General features: G+C 39.2%; 1 protein-coding gene across 7 annotated transcripts in view; it reads right to left on the reverse strand.

Moving 5' to 3' along the window:
- VRK2 (VRK serine/threonine kinase 2) overlaps nt 1-17,045 on the reverse strand; it is a 139,174-nt gene that overhangs the window by 33,610 nt on the left and 88,519 nt on the right. For 6 of the 7 annotated variants that reach the window (XM_086323762.1, XM_086323758.1, XM_086323763.1 and 3 more), the window contains exons 11-13: nt 13,941-14,107; nt 10,336-10,434; nt 2,969-3,130 (exon numbers count right to left, since the gene is read on the reverse strand). In XM_086323762.1, coding sequence (XP_086179888.1) covers nt 2,969-3,130; nt 10,336-10,434; nt 13,941-14,107 — 428 coding nt within the window. Of the gene's footprint in view, nt 1-2,186; nt 2,886-2,968; nt 3,131-10,335; nt 10,435-13,940; nt 14,108-17,045 lie in introns of those variants that run through there. The other variant, XM_086323761.1, reaches the window with a different exon arrangement.

Raw genomic sequence — 17,045 nt, forward strand, 5'->3', positions numbered from 1 at the left:
ATGCCACAGCTAAGACCCAGTGCAGCCAAATAAATAAATATTAAAGAAACGGTGCTGGGATAACTGGCTTACAACATTGAAAAAATGAACGTCAACCTCTATGTCACTCACACCATACCCAATTGATCTGAGATGGCTCATAGACCCAAATATGAAAGATAAAACTATAGACCTTCTAAAAGATATCAAAATAACTTTGTGATCTTCAAGTAGTAGGCAAATTGATACACTGAATTTCAAATAAAAACAGTTTCTGTGCATAAAAGACTAAATAAATAGGCAGGATGCACACAAGGAGAACATTTCTGCAATATAGATATTGAACAGGGGACAGGGAAAATACAGAGAATTCCTACAACTTAAAAACAATTATCCAAATAAAAGATAAAAACACTTGAAAGGGCACTTCACAAAGGAAGATATACGAGTGGATAGCACAGGAAAAGGTGCTCACCATGATTAGTTATCAGGTAAATGATAACTAGAATGACTATGAGATACTAATACACACAACGCTATAATGGCTAGAAAGACTTACAAACACCAAGTAGTGCAGAGGGAGGATGTGGAATGGCTGGAATTTGCATACATTATTGGTGGGAGTATAAAATGGCAAGTATCTGTTAGGTTTTTATAATGTTGAACATACATCTCTCCTGTTATCCAGCAATTCCAGTTCTCAGGACAAACAGAACATATCCATAGAAGGACTTGTGTCATAACTGCAGTGACTGGCCATGAAATTAAGATGCTTGCTGCTTGGAAGGAAAACTATGATAAACTCAGCATATTAAAAAGCAGAGACATCACTTTGCTAACAAAAGTCCATATAGTTAAGCTGTGGTTTTCTCAGTAGTCATGTATGGATGTGAGAGTTGTACCATAAAGAAGGCTGAGTGCCAAAGAATTGATGCTTTTGAACTATGGTGCTGGATAATACTCTTGAGAATCCCTTAGACAGCAAGGAGATCAAAGCAGTCAGTCCTAAAAGAAATCAATCCTGAATGTTCATTGGAAGGACTGATGCTGAAGCTGAAACTCCAGTACTTTGGCCACCTTATGCGAAGAGCTGACTCATTGGAAAAGTCCCTGATGCTGGGAAAGATCAGGAAGAGGGCGGGAGGAGAAGGGGGCCACAGAGGATGAGATGGTGAGATAGCATCACCGACTCAATTTCATGAATTTGAGCAAACTCTGGGAGATAGTGAAGGACAGAGGAGCCTCGGGTGCTGCAGTCCATGGGGTCAGAGTCTGATACTACTTAGCAACTGAACGACAACAAGAAGGGTCAGGGGAAGCCCAGGTGCCCACTGATAGGAGAACGTATATATGAATTATAGTGTAACTATACAGTGGAGTATTACTCAACACGAAAAAGAACAAATTACTGGTGGGTGCAATAATATGGAGAAATTTCAAGAAACCATGCTGAGTAAAAGAAGCTAGAAAAGAGGGCATACGACTACATGTTTGTGAGGGGCTTCCCTGGTTGCTCAGATGGTAAAGAATCTGCCTGCAATGCAGGAGACCCAGATTTAAACAAAACTAAATTTAGCAACAAAAATCAGAATATAAATTGCTCCTGAGGGAAGGGGACTGACTGACAAAAGGAACAAAGAACTTTCAGGAGTGATAAAATCTATACACACCTATCGCACTACCATCCCAATTAAAATAAATCCATTTCTTTTCTTGGAATGTGGGCATCAGTATTTTTATATCCCTCTCTACTACATACTCAGGTGATACCAGTGCCCATTAAGGGTTGAAAAAGAGCATTCAAGAATCTCTAAACTTTGTCACTGAGTAATATTTGTCTGTAATTTTATAAATGGGAACTATAAAGCTATAAAATTTTATAAATGGGAACTTCTGTTCATTTGAAGTAGATTATCAATTTAAAAAGAAAACAGAAAACAAATGATGCTACCATTGTTTATAACAATAAATGTAAAAGACTCCTATTAGTACTAAAAAGCATCTCTCTCTCGATACACTTGTATGCTTGCTGATTACATGAGAAATGCCTACCTAGTATGCTTCTGATTTGCTCACTTTAGCAATTAACATCCCAGTTGGCTGATTAACCAATTTGTTTTTCTTTCTTTGGGTGGGGAAGAAATAGAAGGAGGGGGCATTAAATTATTTTGTTTCATATTGTAAACTACCTCAAGTCATTTGGGGGAAATGATGTTATTTAAATAATAAAATGTTGGCTGTTCTGGGAAAAAATGTTTTGACTGCAGATATAAATACCTTGTATGCCTCTTGTCAAAAAAGGTTAAATTAGGAAAGATTTGCTGTTGCTTGAATGAGTCATCTGCTAGAGGTGAGTCACTAGCCAAAGAAATGATTGGATGATATAAAAAATATGTCATTTAAAAATACAACTGGACTTCTCTGGTGGTCCAGTGGTTAAGAATCTGCCTGCCAATGCAGGGGTGTGCCCTAGAGCCTGTGAACCACAATGAGAAGCCACCACGATGAGAAGCCCACAGCTCATCAGGACTAGAGAGCAATCCCTACTCACTGCACTAGAAAAAGCTTGCACACAGCAAGGACGACCCAGTGCAGCCAAAAATAAGTAAAGAAAGAAGAGTAAATACAACCACGGTGACAGGGACACTCACACCTGCTGATGAGCTGGACATTGGAGGAGTCTATGTAAAAGTGTGGAATACGGTGAGTCCCTCAGGGATCACAGACAGCATAACAAACTCCAGTGCATTTCATTACATTCTCAGGCTGAAGAAAGAATCAGATCTGCAGGCAAAGGTGCTCACTGTCATTCTGTTCTGTGATAACTGGTGTTGGCTGCTTTGGTTTTATCTGCCGGATAGGATATTTTGTCCTTTCTTTTTTAGCGCAACTGTACAACCTTGGTCCTCAGGAGAAAATAAAAGGCTTTATTCCCAAAGGGCATATTCTAATGTAACCTTAAGGAAGACAACGAGAGAACACCTCTTACCTGCACTGTTTCACTGTTACGCACTCCAGTCAGCTTCTCCTCCTCTTGCACTTTTCTCCGTGGTGTACGGGACTCAGCACTTCTGTCACTGTGGCCTTTTTTTCCTACTAACGTATTCTGCACCTGATAGGCTTGTTTTGCCGCAGCCTTTCGTGAATCAACCTGTTGACACACAAGAAGTAATGACATACACAGTGAAAACTGACATTTGTAAAAGAAAACTGCATTCATGTCCAGATTCTTGAAAACTCTATACTTGCCAATCTTTGAAAAAAGGAAGAAATAAAGAGTAAACCAACAAATGGAAGTTACAGAAAAATACAGTAGTTGGCAAGATCCAGGCCTATTCTCAATAGGACAAGACCAATTAAAATTAGTGTCACTGGTGTGCACTCTTTAGAAATTATCTCTACAGATAACTTGCTTATTGAAAACGGCATTTTTTACAGAAAACTGTCACATTTTAAAACTGCACATGAATTCATTATTAACCTTTGCTGGGAGTGGATCCAGCACATCTTTTCAGTTTAAATTCTTATTAATTAGAATCTTAGTTTCCTATCATTGAAGTGAGCCTAATTAATGTGAACATATAAAAGGAGCTTATGATATTGCTTACTTTTTTATACAGGTAATTTAACCTTTGAACAGATGAATAACAGTCCATGTCATCTAATTCTGTGTACCAGTATCAGAGGTTAAATTCTATAACAAGCTTGCTGTCTCTAAGGTTTCTTTTTCACACCATGCTGTTATCTGGGGGGATGACTGACTCTCAATAACCTTGAAGGAGACACGGAAATAGAAGGGCAGCTCCCACAATACAGTTGGAAGATTGAAAGCCACAGTGAAGATCCTTATGTGAAGTATTTGTTCAGCAGCTTCATGTTTACAGCAGCTGAAAGTGCCATCACCTTTGTTTCATGGGTTAAATAGGGGGCAGAAGATAGGAACAGTACAAGGGGAAATAATGGAGTAGCCAGTGCCAAACTAGAGAATGAATTACATTGGCTGGGCAAGCAGAGCCTTAATTTGTAGTCTCCCAATTTTTGGCTTCTGTTGCCAAATGTGTTCACTCTTTCCCTTTAAAATATGCTGGTGTTTTGTGGCTAGGTTTAAGCTGTCACAACACCATTCTTTATTCACCCCTCCTCCCGGATCCCAGGTTCTCAAAGGGTAGCAAAGCCACTGCTTCTCAGTAACCTGAAAATTGGAATTGCTGTCTGATCTCTCAGGGGTTCTTTATTTCTATCACTCAACTCTCTCCAACTCCTAGGAAAATTCATGTGTAACCACCTTCTGAGCCAGTTGTCCATTGAAGTCGTCTTGGTAATAAATGCCCATCATACCACGAGTGTGAAACAAAGGGTTTCCCAAGGCCGCTCTACACAGTTCTATCCTAATAAAATGCTGACATGCCAATCATCATGAAATGTGTTCTGTGACATAAAGGATTAGTTGAGATATTAATTGATGATTTTGGTGTCTCTTGTATGCTAGGCACTTTAGATATGACAGTTTGGGGCCCAGAAGCCTCTGATGCACAAACAAAATTTGTTCTAATATATTCAGTCCTCTGTGAGGCCTCCTGGAAGAGAGTGCCTTCCTGGATCTGCTGTCTGTTGGCTGGATGGGTAAGTTGTGCTGCCGTGAGCACTTCTAGCTGATAAAATGATATCCAGTTTATGGAAAACTTCTATTTCTAGGGAAACTTTCAGAGAAGAGAATGGCACCCCACTCCAGTACTCTTGCCTGGAAAATCCCATGGATGGAGGAGCCTGGTAGGCTGTAGTCCATGGGGTTGCTAAGAGTCGGACACGACTGGGCAACTTCCCTTTCACTTTTCACTTCCATGCATTGGAGAAGGAAATGGCAACCCACTCCAGTGTTCTTGCCTGGAGAATCCCAAGGACGGGGGAGCCTGGTAGGCTTCCGTCTATGGGGTCGCACAGAGTTGGACATGACTGAAGCGACTTAGCAGCAGCAGGGAAACTTTTAAAATCGAAAGAGCGAAGTGGGATCATGAAGTTTAATCCTTAACTGTGAACAGAGTAAAACTTATTCTCAAAGATATAAAACTAAGTATAGAAAACACTCTGGATATCTCACATAATCAAATAGAAGGACACTATCCAAATGTGTGTCACTTTCCAGAAAGTGGCTATTCAAATGAGGTAATTTTTATTTAATTTTCCATTGACCCTTCACATTATTTTACAAAATAAGGAATACTTTTATACTCCTAAAATTAAATAAGCAAAAATATGCTTATAATTAAGAATGTATATGCTACTTTTTCTCACACAGAAAATGAATATGAAGACAAGTTTAACAGAATTATTTTGGGATGTAAAGCTCAAGAAAGATCTGTAGACTTTTAAGGTCAATACAAAGACTACTACTACCCATAATAATTTATTCGCCCCTGCATTTGCTATGCAAACCTCAGATTTAGGGTGAAAGAAGGAACAAACTTTTTCTTGCCTGAAATGTCGGATAGCTTGAATATTTTAAACTATGACCTATAGCTACTCCCTACCTCCATAAGCATTCTTACTGAATATGGTTTCCTTCAGTGAATTCTGGACATGACATCCCAATGGATGTCATAAATAGACTGAGGTGGCCCTGATCATAGATTCTTCTAATTCAACTCTAGTCTCTTCACAACTATCAGAGAGTATTTCAGATAGCCTACTGCCACCTTGATTGAGGCATATACCCCCAAAGATTTGCTTTTCAGGACAAAATATCAATATCTCCACCACCTTCACAAAAGTTTCAGTTCAGTTCAGTTCAGCCGCTCAGTCATGTCCGACTCTTTGCGATCCCATGAATCACAGCATGGGAATCAAAGCCAAGCACGCCAGGCCTCCCTGTCTATCACCAACTCCTGGACTTTACCCAAATTCATGTCCATCGAGTCAGTGGTGCCATCCAGCCATCTCATCCTCTGTCGTCCCCTTCTCCTCCTGCCCCCAATCCCTCCCAGCATCAGGGTCTTTTCCAAGGAGTCAACTCTTCGCATGAGGTGGCCAAAGTACTGAGGTGGCCAAAGTACTGGAGTTTCAGCTTTAGCATCAGTCTTTCCAATGAACACCCAGGACTGATCTCCATTAGAATGGACTGGTTGGATCTCCTTGCAGTCCAAGGGACTTTCAAGAGTCTTCTCCAACACCACAGTTCAAAAGCATCAATTCTTCGGCGCTCACCTTTCTTCACAGTCCAACTCTCACATCCATACATGACCACTGGGAAAACCATAGCCTTTACTAGATGGACCTTTGTTGGCAAAGTAATGTCTCTGCTTTTGAATATGCCATCTAGGTTGGTCAAAACTTTCCTTCCAAGGAATAAGCATCTTTTAATTTCATGACTGAAATCACCATCTGCAATGATTTTGGAGCCCAAAAAAATAAAGTCTGACACTGTTTCCACTGATTCCCCATCTATTTGACATGAAGTTATGGGACCAGATGCCATGATCTTAGTTTTCTGAATGTTGACCTTTAGGCCAACTTTTTCACTCTCTTCTTTCACTTTCATCAAGAGGGTCTTTAGTTCCTCTTCACTTTCTGCCATAAGGGTGGTGTCATCTGCATATCTGAGGTTATTGATATTTCTCCCGACAATCTTGATTCCAGCTTGTGCTTCTTCCAGCCCAGCATTTCTCATGATGTACTCAGCACATAAGTTAAATAAGCAGGGTGACAATATACAGCCTTGACATACTCCTTTTCCTATTTGGAACCAGTCTATTGTTCCATGTCCAGTTCTAACTGTTGATTCCTGACCTGCATATAGGTTTCTCAAGAGGCAGGTCAGGTGGTCTGGTATTCCCATCTCTTTCAGAATTTTCCACAGTTTATTGTGATCCACAGAGTCAAAGGCTTTGGCGTAGTCAATAAAGCAGAAATAGATGTTTTTCTGGAACTCTCTTGCTTTTTCCATGATCCAGCAGATGTTAACAATTTGATCTCTGGTTACTCTGCCATTTCTAAAACCAGCTTGAACATCTGGAAGTTCACGGTTCATGTATTGCTGAAGCCTGGCTTGGAGAATTTTGAGCATTACTTTACTAGCGTGTGAGATGAGTGCAATTGTGTGGTAGTTTGAGCATTCTTTGGCATTGTCTTTCTTTGGGATCGGAATGAAAACTGACCTTTTCCAGTCCTGTGGCCACTGCTGAGTTTTCCAAATTTGCTGGCATATTGAGTGCAGCACTTTCACAGCATCATTTTTCAGGATTTGAAATAGCTCAACTGGAATTCCATCACCTCCACTAGCTTTGTTCGTAGTGATGCTTTCTAAGGCCCACTTGACTTCACATTCCAGGATGTCTGGCTTTTGGTGAGTGATCACACCATTGTGATTATCTGGGTCGTGAAGATATTTTTTGTACAGTTCTTCTGTGTATTCTTGCCACCTCTTCTTAATATCTTCTACTTCTGTTAGGTCCATACCATTTCTGTCCTTTATCGAGCCCATCTTTGCATGAAATGTCCCCTTGGTGTCTCTAATTTTCTTGCAGAGATCTCTAGTCTTTCCCATTCTGTTGTTTTCCTCTATTTCTTTGCATTGATCACTGAGGAAGGTTTTCCCTTGCTATTCTTTGGAACTCTGCATTCAGGTGCTTATATCTTTCCTTTTCTCCTTTGCTTTTTGCTTCTCTTCTTTTCACAGCTATTTGTAAGGCCTCCTCAGACAGCCATTTTGCTTTTTTTCATCTCCTTTTCTTGGGGAAGGTCTTGATCCCTGTCTCCTGTATAATGTCAAGAACCTCTGTCCATAGTTCATCATGCACTCTGTCTATCATATCTAGTCCCTTATATCTATTTCTCACTTCCACTGTATAATCATAAGGGATTTGATTTAGGTCATACCTGAATGGTCTAGTGGTTTTCCATACTTTCTTCAACTTAAGTCTAAATTTGGCAATAAGGACTTCATGATCTGAACCACAGTCAGCTCCCGGTCTTGTTTTTGCTGACTGTATAGAGCTTCTCCATCTTTGGCTGCAAAGAATATAATCAAGCTGATTTCGGTGTTGACCATCTGGTGATGGCCATGTGTAGAGTCTTCTCCTGTGTTGTTGGAAGAGGGTGTTTGCTATGACCAGTGCATTCTCTTGGCAAAACTCTATTAGCCTTTTAGCCTTTGCCTTGCTTCATTCTGTACTTCAAGGCCAAATTTGCCTGTTAGTCCAGGTGTTTCTTGACTTCCTACTTTTGCATTCCAGTCCCCTATAATGAAAAGGATATCTTTTTTGGGTGTCAGTTCTAAAAAGTCTTGTAGGTCTTCATAGAACCGTTCAACTTCAGCTTCTTCAGCGTTACTGGTTGGGGCATAGGCTTGATTACCGTGATATTGAATGGTTTACTTTGGAAACGAACAGAGATCATTCTGTCATTTTTGAGATTGCATCCAAATACTGCATTTTGGACTCTTTTGTTGATCATGATGTGCTGGGAGCCAGTGTGAGGAACTCCACCTGTGGCAAAGGTCATGAGGAAGGAGGCTCAGCATACACAAAGGTGGGATCGAGCCTCAGGAGTCCCCCTGGAAATTCTCAAGCACCTACCCCCAAAATCAGAGTCTGCCTACTTTACTGCTTTGTGCTCTCACCTACACCTCTGACTTTATGGGGGGCTGTCCCCCACCACCTCTATCCGAAAAAGAGTTAACTTACAGCTCCAGTTAATAAAGTTCCTGGGCGTGACAAGAGTGTTTCAACCTACAAACTCTTTGGAAGTCCTCTAGCCTGCCTGAATAGGTTCTACCGGCCACATGTAATTGTTCAGAGCCTCCCAACCGTGAGAGGCATGAGATGTTCTAAACTGTCTAAATACAGATTCCTTTGAGTAGTTAAAAGATTGATTAGAAATTGTATTGGTGAAGGGTTTTTCACTTGTTGGGCCAATGTTTGCTGCTAAGTTTCCATATCCCTTACTTACTGTGTCCCTGGCAGTGTATTGATTAATATAATTTGTGTATAGGAATGTAAGTAGTAGCTTTAATGTTTGTAACCTTGGACCCCTGAGTTAATTCTTTTCTTGTTATAGCCCACCACACCTTTGCCCTATAGGAATGCAACTTTATCTAATGCTTTCGGAGGGTGGCACCTGATTTTAGAATAATCACCTTTAGAGAAAAATAAGTTTTCTGAAAAAAGGATCTTAAAATGTTGACAGGCCTCCGGGCCAGAAGATGATGTAAATCACCTAAACTTTTGCATATGTTAAGTTTGCAGGAAGAAAGCCTGGCTTACTGCATGACTCTACCCCTTCCCCCATTATCCTCTATGCATAACTTAAGGTATAAAAACTACTTTGGAAAATAAAGGCCTTGTTCACCGAAACTTAGTCTCCCATGTCGTTCTTTCTCTCACCTTCCGGCTGAATTCCCATCTTGAGCGTGGAGGCTCGTCAAGCCTACTAATTATGCCTGGGCTTCTAAGATCTGACCGGGGAGGCCTTAGTGTCTCCTCTCCTTCGGGAGAATGGGAGGACGCCTGTGGCCTAGGTAGGTGATGCAAATTCCTTATTTTGGAATTTTATTAGCTTTCCACGTAAACCAAGTTATTCAGCCTTTTTTCTCCACTGAATTTTCTCACTGAGCTATCCTTATTTAACCACTCTTTATATCTTTAATTCTATTGTATCCTGATCGCTGAAGCCGTCTCCCCTTCGAATTCCCTGGATCAAAACCGGGGCTGGACCCCGGCAATGATGGCTACTCCATTTCTTCTAAGGGATTCCTGCCCATAGTAGTAGATATGATGGTCATCTGAGTTAAATTCACCCATTCCAGTCCATTTTAGTTCTCTGATTCCTAAAATGTCAATGTTCACTCTTGCCATCTCTTGTTTCACTTCCAATTTGCCTTGATTCATGGACCTAACATTCCAGGTTCCTATGCAATATTACTCTTTACAGCATCGGACCTTGCTTCTATCACCAGTCACATCCACAGCTGGGTATTCTTTTTGCTTTGGCTCCATCCCTTCATTCTTTCTGGAGTTATTTCTCCACTGATCTCCAGTAGCATATTGGGCACCTACTGACCTGGGGAGTTCCTCTTTCAGTATCCTGTCATTTTGCCTTTTCATACTGTTCATGGGGTTCTCAAGGCAAGAATCCTGAAGTGGTTTGCCATTCCCTTCTCCAGTGGACCACATTTTGTCAGACCTCTCTACCATGACCCGTCTGTCTTAGGTGGCCCCACACGGCATGGCTTAGTTTCATTGAGTTAGACAAGGCTGTGGTCTGTGTGATCAGATTGGCTAGTTTTCTGTGAGTATGGTTTCAGTGTGTCTGCCCTCTGATGCCCTCTTGCAATACCTACCATCTTACTTGGGTTTCTCTTACCTTGGATGTGGGGTATCTCTTCAAGGCTGCTCCAGCAAAGCGCAGCCGCTGCTCCTTACCTTGGACCAGGGGTATCTCTTCAGGGTCGCCCCTCCTGACCTAAGTAAACAAACGTTTACTTCCAGTTATTTCCATTAATAGTATTTGAGGATTTCAAGAAGGCAGCTCAGTTTACCGCAAACAGTTTATGATGCCTAATATTGGTAAAATCCTTCCCTTCTTTTTTTTTTTTTCAAAAAGATGCTATAAGTTTCTAAGATTCTTATGGTGATATGCTATCTTCCAATGCCTAAACAAAACATTTTTGTTATAGCTACTAAATTTAAAGGTACAACTGTGACCTCCCTGATCATCCAGTGGTTAACAGTTCCCCCTTCCAATGCAGGGAATGTGGGTCTGAACCTTGGTCAGAGAACTAAGATCCCACATGCCTTCAGGGGAACTAAGCCTGCACGCTGCAACTACTGAGCCTGTGCACCTCGCTAGAGAGCCTGCGTGCCGTGGAGCCCACAGACCCTGGAGCCCACACAACACAACTTGAGAGAAACCCTGCAGCCCTACTGAAGAGCCCGCAAAGATTCCTCATGCCACAAATAAGAACTGATATCGCCAAAAATAAATATTTAAAAAATAAAAAAAAGGCGCAAAGCAAGCTGAGGGAAATAACATTTAAAAATTAAATATTCATAACTTTCGTTTGAAGACTGAATTAGAAACATTTTATTTATCTAATTATATATGTTTCCTTGTCTACTGACTTCTTTTTTTCAAGAATCTTTGTCCAAAAAGCACAAATCTGGAGTTCATTATTTATTCTGTTAAACAATTAGGTCCACGAATAGAGAAACAAGAAATGTTATTAGCTGCTAACAAGGGAATTCTGTCTAAAAAGAGAGAAATTTTGGGCCATGTGATTGATATTCATTCTGGACTTAAAAATGATTTTTGTTACGGAAGCAATGAACTCTGGAAACTATCCTGTTCTTGATCATTCAGGAGAACTGAGTTCAGGACAGTTTATATTATCATACTGTGTTTTTGATCATCTTCAAGTCTGGGTTTTGCAGCATTTCAAAATCTGTAAACTTAATTTAAAAATAAAAAGATACTTAAGGTGTGGTCACATATGGTGAATCTATATACTATAATTATTAAATATATTCAGTTCAGTTCAGTCACTCAGTCGTGTCCGACTCTTTGTGACCCCATGAACCACAGCACGCCAGGCCTCCCTGTCCATCGCCAACTCCTGGAGTCCACCTAAACCCCTATCGATGGAGTCAATGATGCCATCCAACTATCTCATCCTCTGTCGTCCCCTTCTCCTCCTGCCCTCAATCTTTCCCAGCATCAGGGTCTTTTCAAATGAGTCAGCTCTTCACATCAGGTGCCCAAAGTATTGGACTTTCAGCTCTAACATCAGTCCCTCCAATCAACACCCAGGCCTGACCTGCTTTAGGATGGACTGGTTGGATCTTCTTACAGTCCAAGGAACTCTCAAGAGTCTTCTCCAAAACCACAGTTCAAAAGCATCAATTCTTTGGCACTCAGCTTTCTTTATAGTTCAACTCTCACAACCATACATGACCACTGGAAAAACCATAGCCTTGACTAGATGGACCTTTGTGGACAAAGTAATGTCTTTGCTTTTTAATATGCTGTCTAGGTTGGTCATATCTTTCCTTCCAAGGAGTAAGTGTCTTTTAATTTCATGGCTGCAATCACTATCTGCAGTGATTTTGGAGCTCAGAAAAATAAAGTCAGCCACTGTTTCCACTATTCTCAAAATACTAGAGAAATAAAGTCAATGTTCAATAAATATTGATCTGCTATGAAGTATATCCTGATTCATCTCAATTTCTATATACTGAGGCTGATCCAACAGAAATTAACTAAAGTCTTAAGAATGCATATTATTCTTAATGTTTTCTTTTTACTCATAATCAAAATGCTCTAATAAAAAAGGAAATACAATATTTTTGGTTGAGGCTCATTGGAAAAAAATGTTTTATGTTCTATCTCTGCATATAAAAAATGGTTTCACAGCAAACCACTGAATTTGATGAAACTGAAAATTCTGGTGGATAATAATTAGAATTTTATATCAGAGGATATAGCTATCAGTTTTTTAAATGGCTTCTTTTATATTTCCATTAAGTTTATGAAACTGAAAAACTACAAAAAAGGAAAAAATCTACTTAAATTAGTGTAGATTAAGTGGTGACCATTATTGCAAGGGAAATACTATGTCAAGGAAATGGCTCTTTGTTTTGTTGCAAAAGTGATAAAAACACAAAAGTCAATAAAACTGTTAAAATAAGTCTCAGTAATTACCAAGATCAAAATCCAGTGGCTTTTTATTAAACATGAACTTTTGTTCTGCCTTCTGCAATACGTAAATAGTGCTGACAATTGGTTTGTGAGGCACTTGCTACAATAAAATGTAATTGTATCATGAGAGAAAGGTGACAATCAGGAGATCATGAAAAAATTACATATTCTCACTGGTAGTTAATTAGCCATGCAAAACCTCCTCAAACAGATATTCTCTTCTATTAGGAATGATTACTATGCAGGCCTACAGATGTCAATACCACAGTCATTCAAATACTTCTTTCCCTACTAATTGAAGGTTGTAAAGCTCTGGTGCCAAGGTTTTGCTTCCAAAGAGCTAATTTATGACTAGAAGGATATTTTATGTCTTCAGTTGCAGCAGCTACAAAATTCAGCAAATCAGAACCATCTGTGCACTGATACTTGACTCACCATTCATCGAGCAGCCTATCAGTCACATTAGTTTGCATCTTGCATTCTTGGCTTGTGAACACTTATGATGATCCAAAGTTCAGAAGAAATATTAAAAATGAATGGCATCCTGACCCTACCCCAATGTACATGCATCAGGAAACAAAGCCCTCCCCATTTTTTTTGCACATGAGCAGTGTCACGGCAGGGCTGAACATCTAGCTGCCTGTCCAGTAATGTTGATAGCAGTCTCAGGTTTCCCTCATCCTCTTAAAAATGTTTCAAGTTTTAATTCTTTTCTGTTCTTTCCAGTTCTAATTCTTTTTTTAATTTTTAGTGCTGCTGTGAGGGAGTCAGTTGGAAGATAAAGTGGAAGGCAAAACTTTAAAAAATAACTTATTTCAAAAATTGTTTTTACACATTGAAATATCAACACATACAAATAACCTGGTAAAATCTAAGAATATTATTATTACCACCAAATTATGGCCGAACAAGTAAGCAAAAGCAGAGGGATGACTAAAGAAAATCTGAAGGAAAACAGAAAAAAAAAATATTTTTCATGAATAAAGTTGGATTAGCCTTTAATATCTTACTCTAGTCCTATCTCTATGATATTAGTGACTGCTTTATTTATTTAATAATATACAACGGGGCACACAGGTTCTACTATTTTTCTCTAAAAGACAAGTCAAAGGGACCTTCAACAAAATTTCTTGGAGCTCAGTTAGGGGATACAGGAATTAGAAATTATAAGTAAGAAACAGGACTGTCAGACTCATTCTGACACCTAAAATAACTTCATTTGGTAGATAAGCTTCAGAGAAGGTCATCATTGGATTGCAGGAACTGTTACTTACCTTTTGATTGTCTGGAGCATGCGTATTTAAGCTGTCTCCTTTAGTGCAAAACTCCAGTGGTCCTAAAGGTATTCCACTTGGGTTCAGAATTTTCTTGAGCATTTGATAGTCTGGCTTTTCATCATATGCTAAATTATGAGCACATACCAAATACTGGGCTATTTCACCTGTGAAGTGTTAAGTTTTTTAAATATGTCATTCATAATAGGCAAAAGTTGTCAAGACTTCAGTATTCTCAAAATCTCGGTGGTTTTTCTCTTACACCAGAACGTGCATGTGCACACATACATCCTCTATGAAGAATCTAAGAGTGAACAACTCAATGTAAAGTACTTTTAAATGATACCCGAACTTGACTGACATAAACTGACCTACAAATTTGACAGGATGGAGAAACAGGTGGGCTTTTATTTACATGTCTTTGTTGATAAAGTTTGTAATTCACTCATCAAAGGAAGCCATTGAAAAACTATAGTTAGTGATTTGAATTTATGGGGTGCAACTACTAAGAATTACATGAATAATAGACTAGCCATGCTTCACACTTTTTTCCTAACATTTTCAAAATTCAGTTAAAAATAAGTTTTTTTTTGAAGTTTTAAAAATTCAGTTAGGAATACTTACTATCGACCTCCTTAAAGGAAAAAAAAAAAAATCACTGAAAATTTTAATTAAGGCTTTGATTTTGAGAATACAACAGTACATTTAGAAATGACCTTGAATTCTATGGTTTTAGCCATGACTGACTTTAGGATTTGCCAATATCAGGTCTCCCATACCAATCTAGACCAGTGCAATCACAGCATAATCTTTCTGATATAGAGCACAAGGATGAGAAGTTGCCATCTTTTATTTCTTCTCTTCCCCAGAACAGTGTAGTAATCTCCCCACGAGAAAAAAAGCTGCCAACTACAAACTTTTAAATACATTCAGCACGAACAGAATCCGTAACCAAAATGACGAATACAACCACTGTAAAACAAACGTAGTTTGCATTTTTGCTTCAGGTGGAGGTTCAGTCTGAGATACAAGTAAGTGATAATACCATACACTATCTAAAAACTGGCATGTTTTCATTTGTTCAAAGATGTTTACACTCCATAAACTAGTTTTTACAAGGCTTTCCTCTTCAAAAACTTATTACTAACCCAGACACAAGGAGCTCTTACTTTCTCACTAAGTTGTTTATATCCTATGGTGGGGAAGTTGGGGAAGCTTTGTGAGTTGGGAGAAGTAACTGCCTAAAATTTTGCTCCCCTCCAGGTCTACCTCCTTTCAAGCAGGGAACTGCAGAGGCACTGGGTATCACTCCCGACAGGGAAAAATTCGAAAAGAACAGTCATCATCTCTCCCCGCAAGGAATGTCAGAGAGTGACCATTTTACACCGTATTGTCCACAACTATTTTCTAGGAGCAGAAGGCTACTATGGATAAACTGAAAACTCTTGTCTCCAGAGTTTGTTTTTTTTTGGCATTTTGGAAACTGTGGCAATTCTGCAACCTCCTTTTTTCCTCTTGAATGTATAAGATGTCAAAATTCTGTTACCTACCATTTGCTCAACCAGGATCTATAACTAGCAAGTGCTACAGCTTCATCAAAGTTATATCTCATGTTTCCAGAAGCCCTTTAGGGGGCATCCGATTCTTGAAGAGATGAACAAAACAAAAAAAGATTAAATTATATTCACTACCATTTTAATATAAATATTAATGTAAATATTCTGCTGTTCTTTAAGATTGGTAAGCCTGGTTTGGTATGCTGTGCTTAGTCGCTCAGTTGTGTCTGACTCTTTAAGTCCCCATGGACTATAGCCTGCCAGGCTCCTCTGTCCATGGGGATTCTTCAGGAAAGAATACTGGAGTGGGTTGCCATGCCCTCCTCCAGGGAATCTTCCTGACACAGGGATTGAACCAGGGTTTCCCGCATTGCAGGCGGATTCTTTACCAGCTGAGCTACCAGGGAAGCCCTACAATGCTATCAACCAGAATATCCCAAATGGAGAAGAGAGCTGAATATGTGAATATGCTGGGCATAGTTTTCACAAATCATTGTTAGAAGACATGGAAGACTCCTGGTGCTCTACCAGTTGACTGCAGCTGTGCTGGAAAGCCTTCGTGGATCTGGGCTTTAAAAAAATGAGGTACCATGAGGTAGGAGAGGAAGAAAAAGAGAAGAGCCACCTCTGTTACGAATTTATTATGATAAACCTGATGCTCAGACAATTGTGATATAGTACTGGTTTTAAATGTTAGCGTTTCAAGATCTAGATTTATTATATTAGGTACACCTTTTAATTTACTAGCATATTTCCAGAGCTATAAAACAAAATGCTTTGAGTAGTATGAAATTATGATATTCTTGAATCATCTGCTTTTTAAGCTAGTGAAATATTAAGTATCATTAGTATCATTTCAAGAGACAGAAACTTTTGAAACTATTATTATTACACTGAGTGGGACATGCATGCTGCAAACTTTTCAGCTGTTTTATATCATAAAATGTCTTAGTAGCAAACCTTTTGTAAATCAGATTAATTCTCATGCTAGTAATACCCACTTCTCCTAAGCACAAACAACTTGAGACTTTCAGTTAATCATAAAGTTTCAACATTTTGTGCTTTAAAAATAGAAATCTGCGTTTTATAAAATAACTATATAGACTCAAACAAATGGTTTGTACTGAAAAAGAGGAGCCTGGCACTCCTCCTACTGTTTCTCATCGTTCAAATCTCATCTCTAGCAACAGCAGTGTCCCAGAACACACACTGGTCCATAGGCATTTATTGTGTATGATTCAGGGCACCTGGGCTTTCTTTTCTAATCCTAAACTCAACAGTTTACTTTTTAGGCAGGAGGGACAATAAAAGACAGATACACAATTAAATTTTTTTTTTTTTAACATTTCATCTCTCATTTTGCTGTCTTATTGAGTAAAATGAAAGCTGTACGATTTGGTAAAAATGCCAATAAGAATATTAGCCAAAAATGAATATTGGCATATTGACTGAGTTACTCAGTGGAGTTACGTTACATAAACAAAAAGCTTTCATCTTGCAGCCCATCCCCACCAATGAGAATACTACTGTCCCATTTGAGTGAAGCAGC

Source organism: Bos grunniens, chromosome 11 (genome assembly GCF_055505025.1).
Source record: "Bos grunniens cultivar Pamir isolate PY7600 chromosome 11, Bosgru_T2T1.0, whole genome shotgun sequence".
Lineage (NCBI taxonomy): Eukaryota > Metazoa > Chordata > Mammalia > Artiodactyla > Bovidae > Bos > Bos grunniens.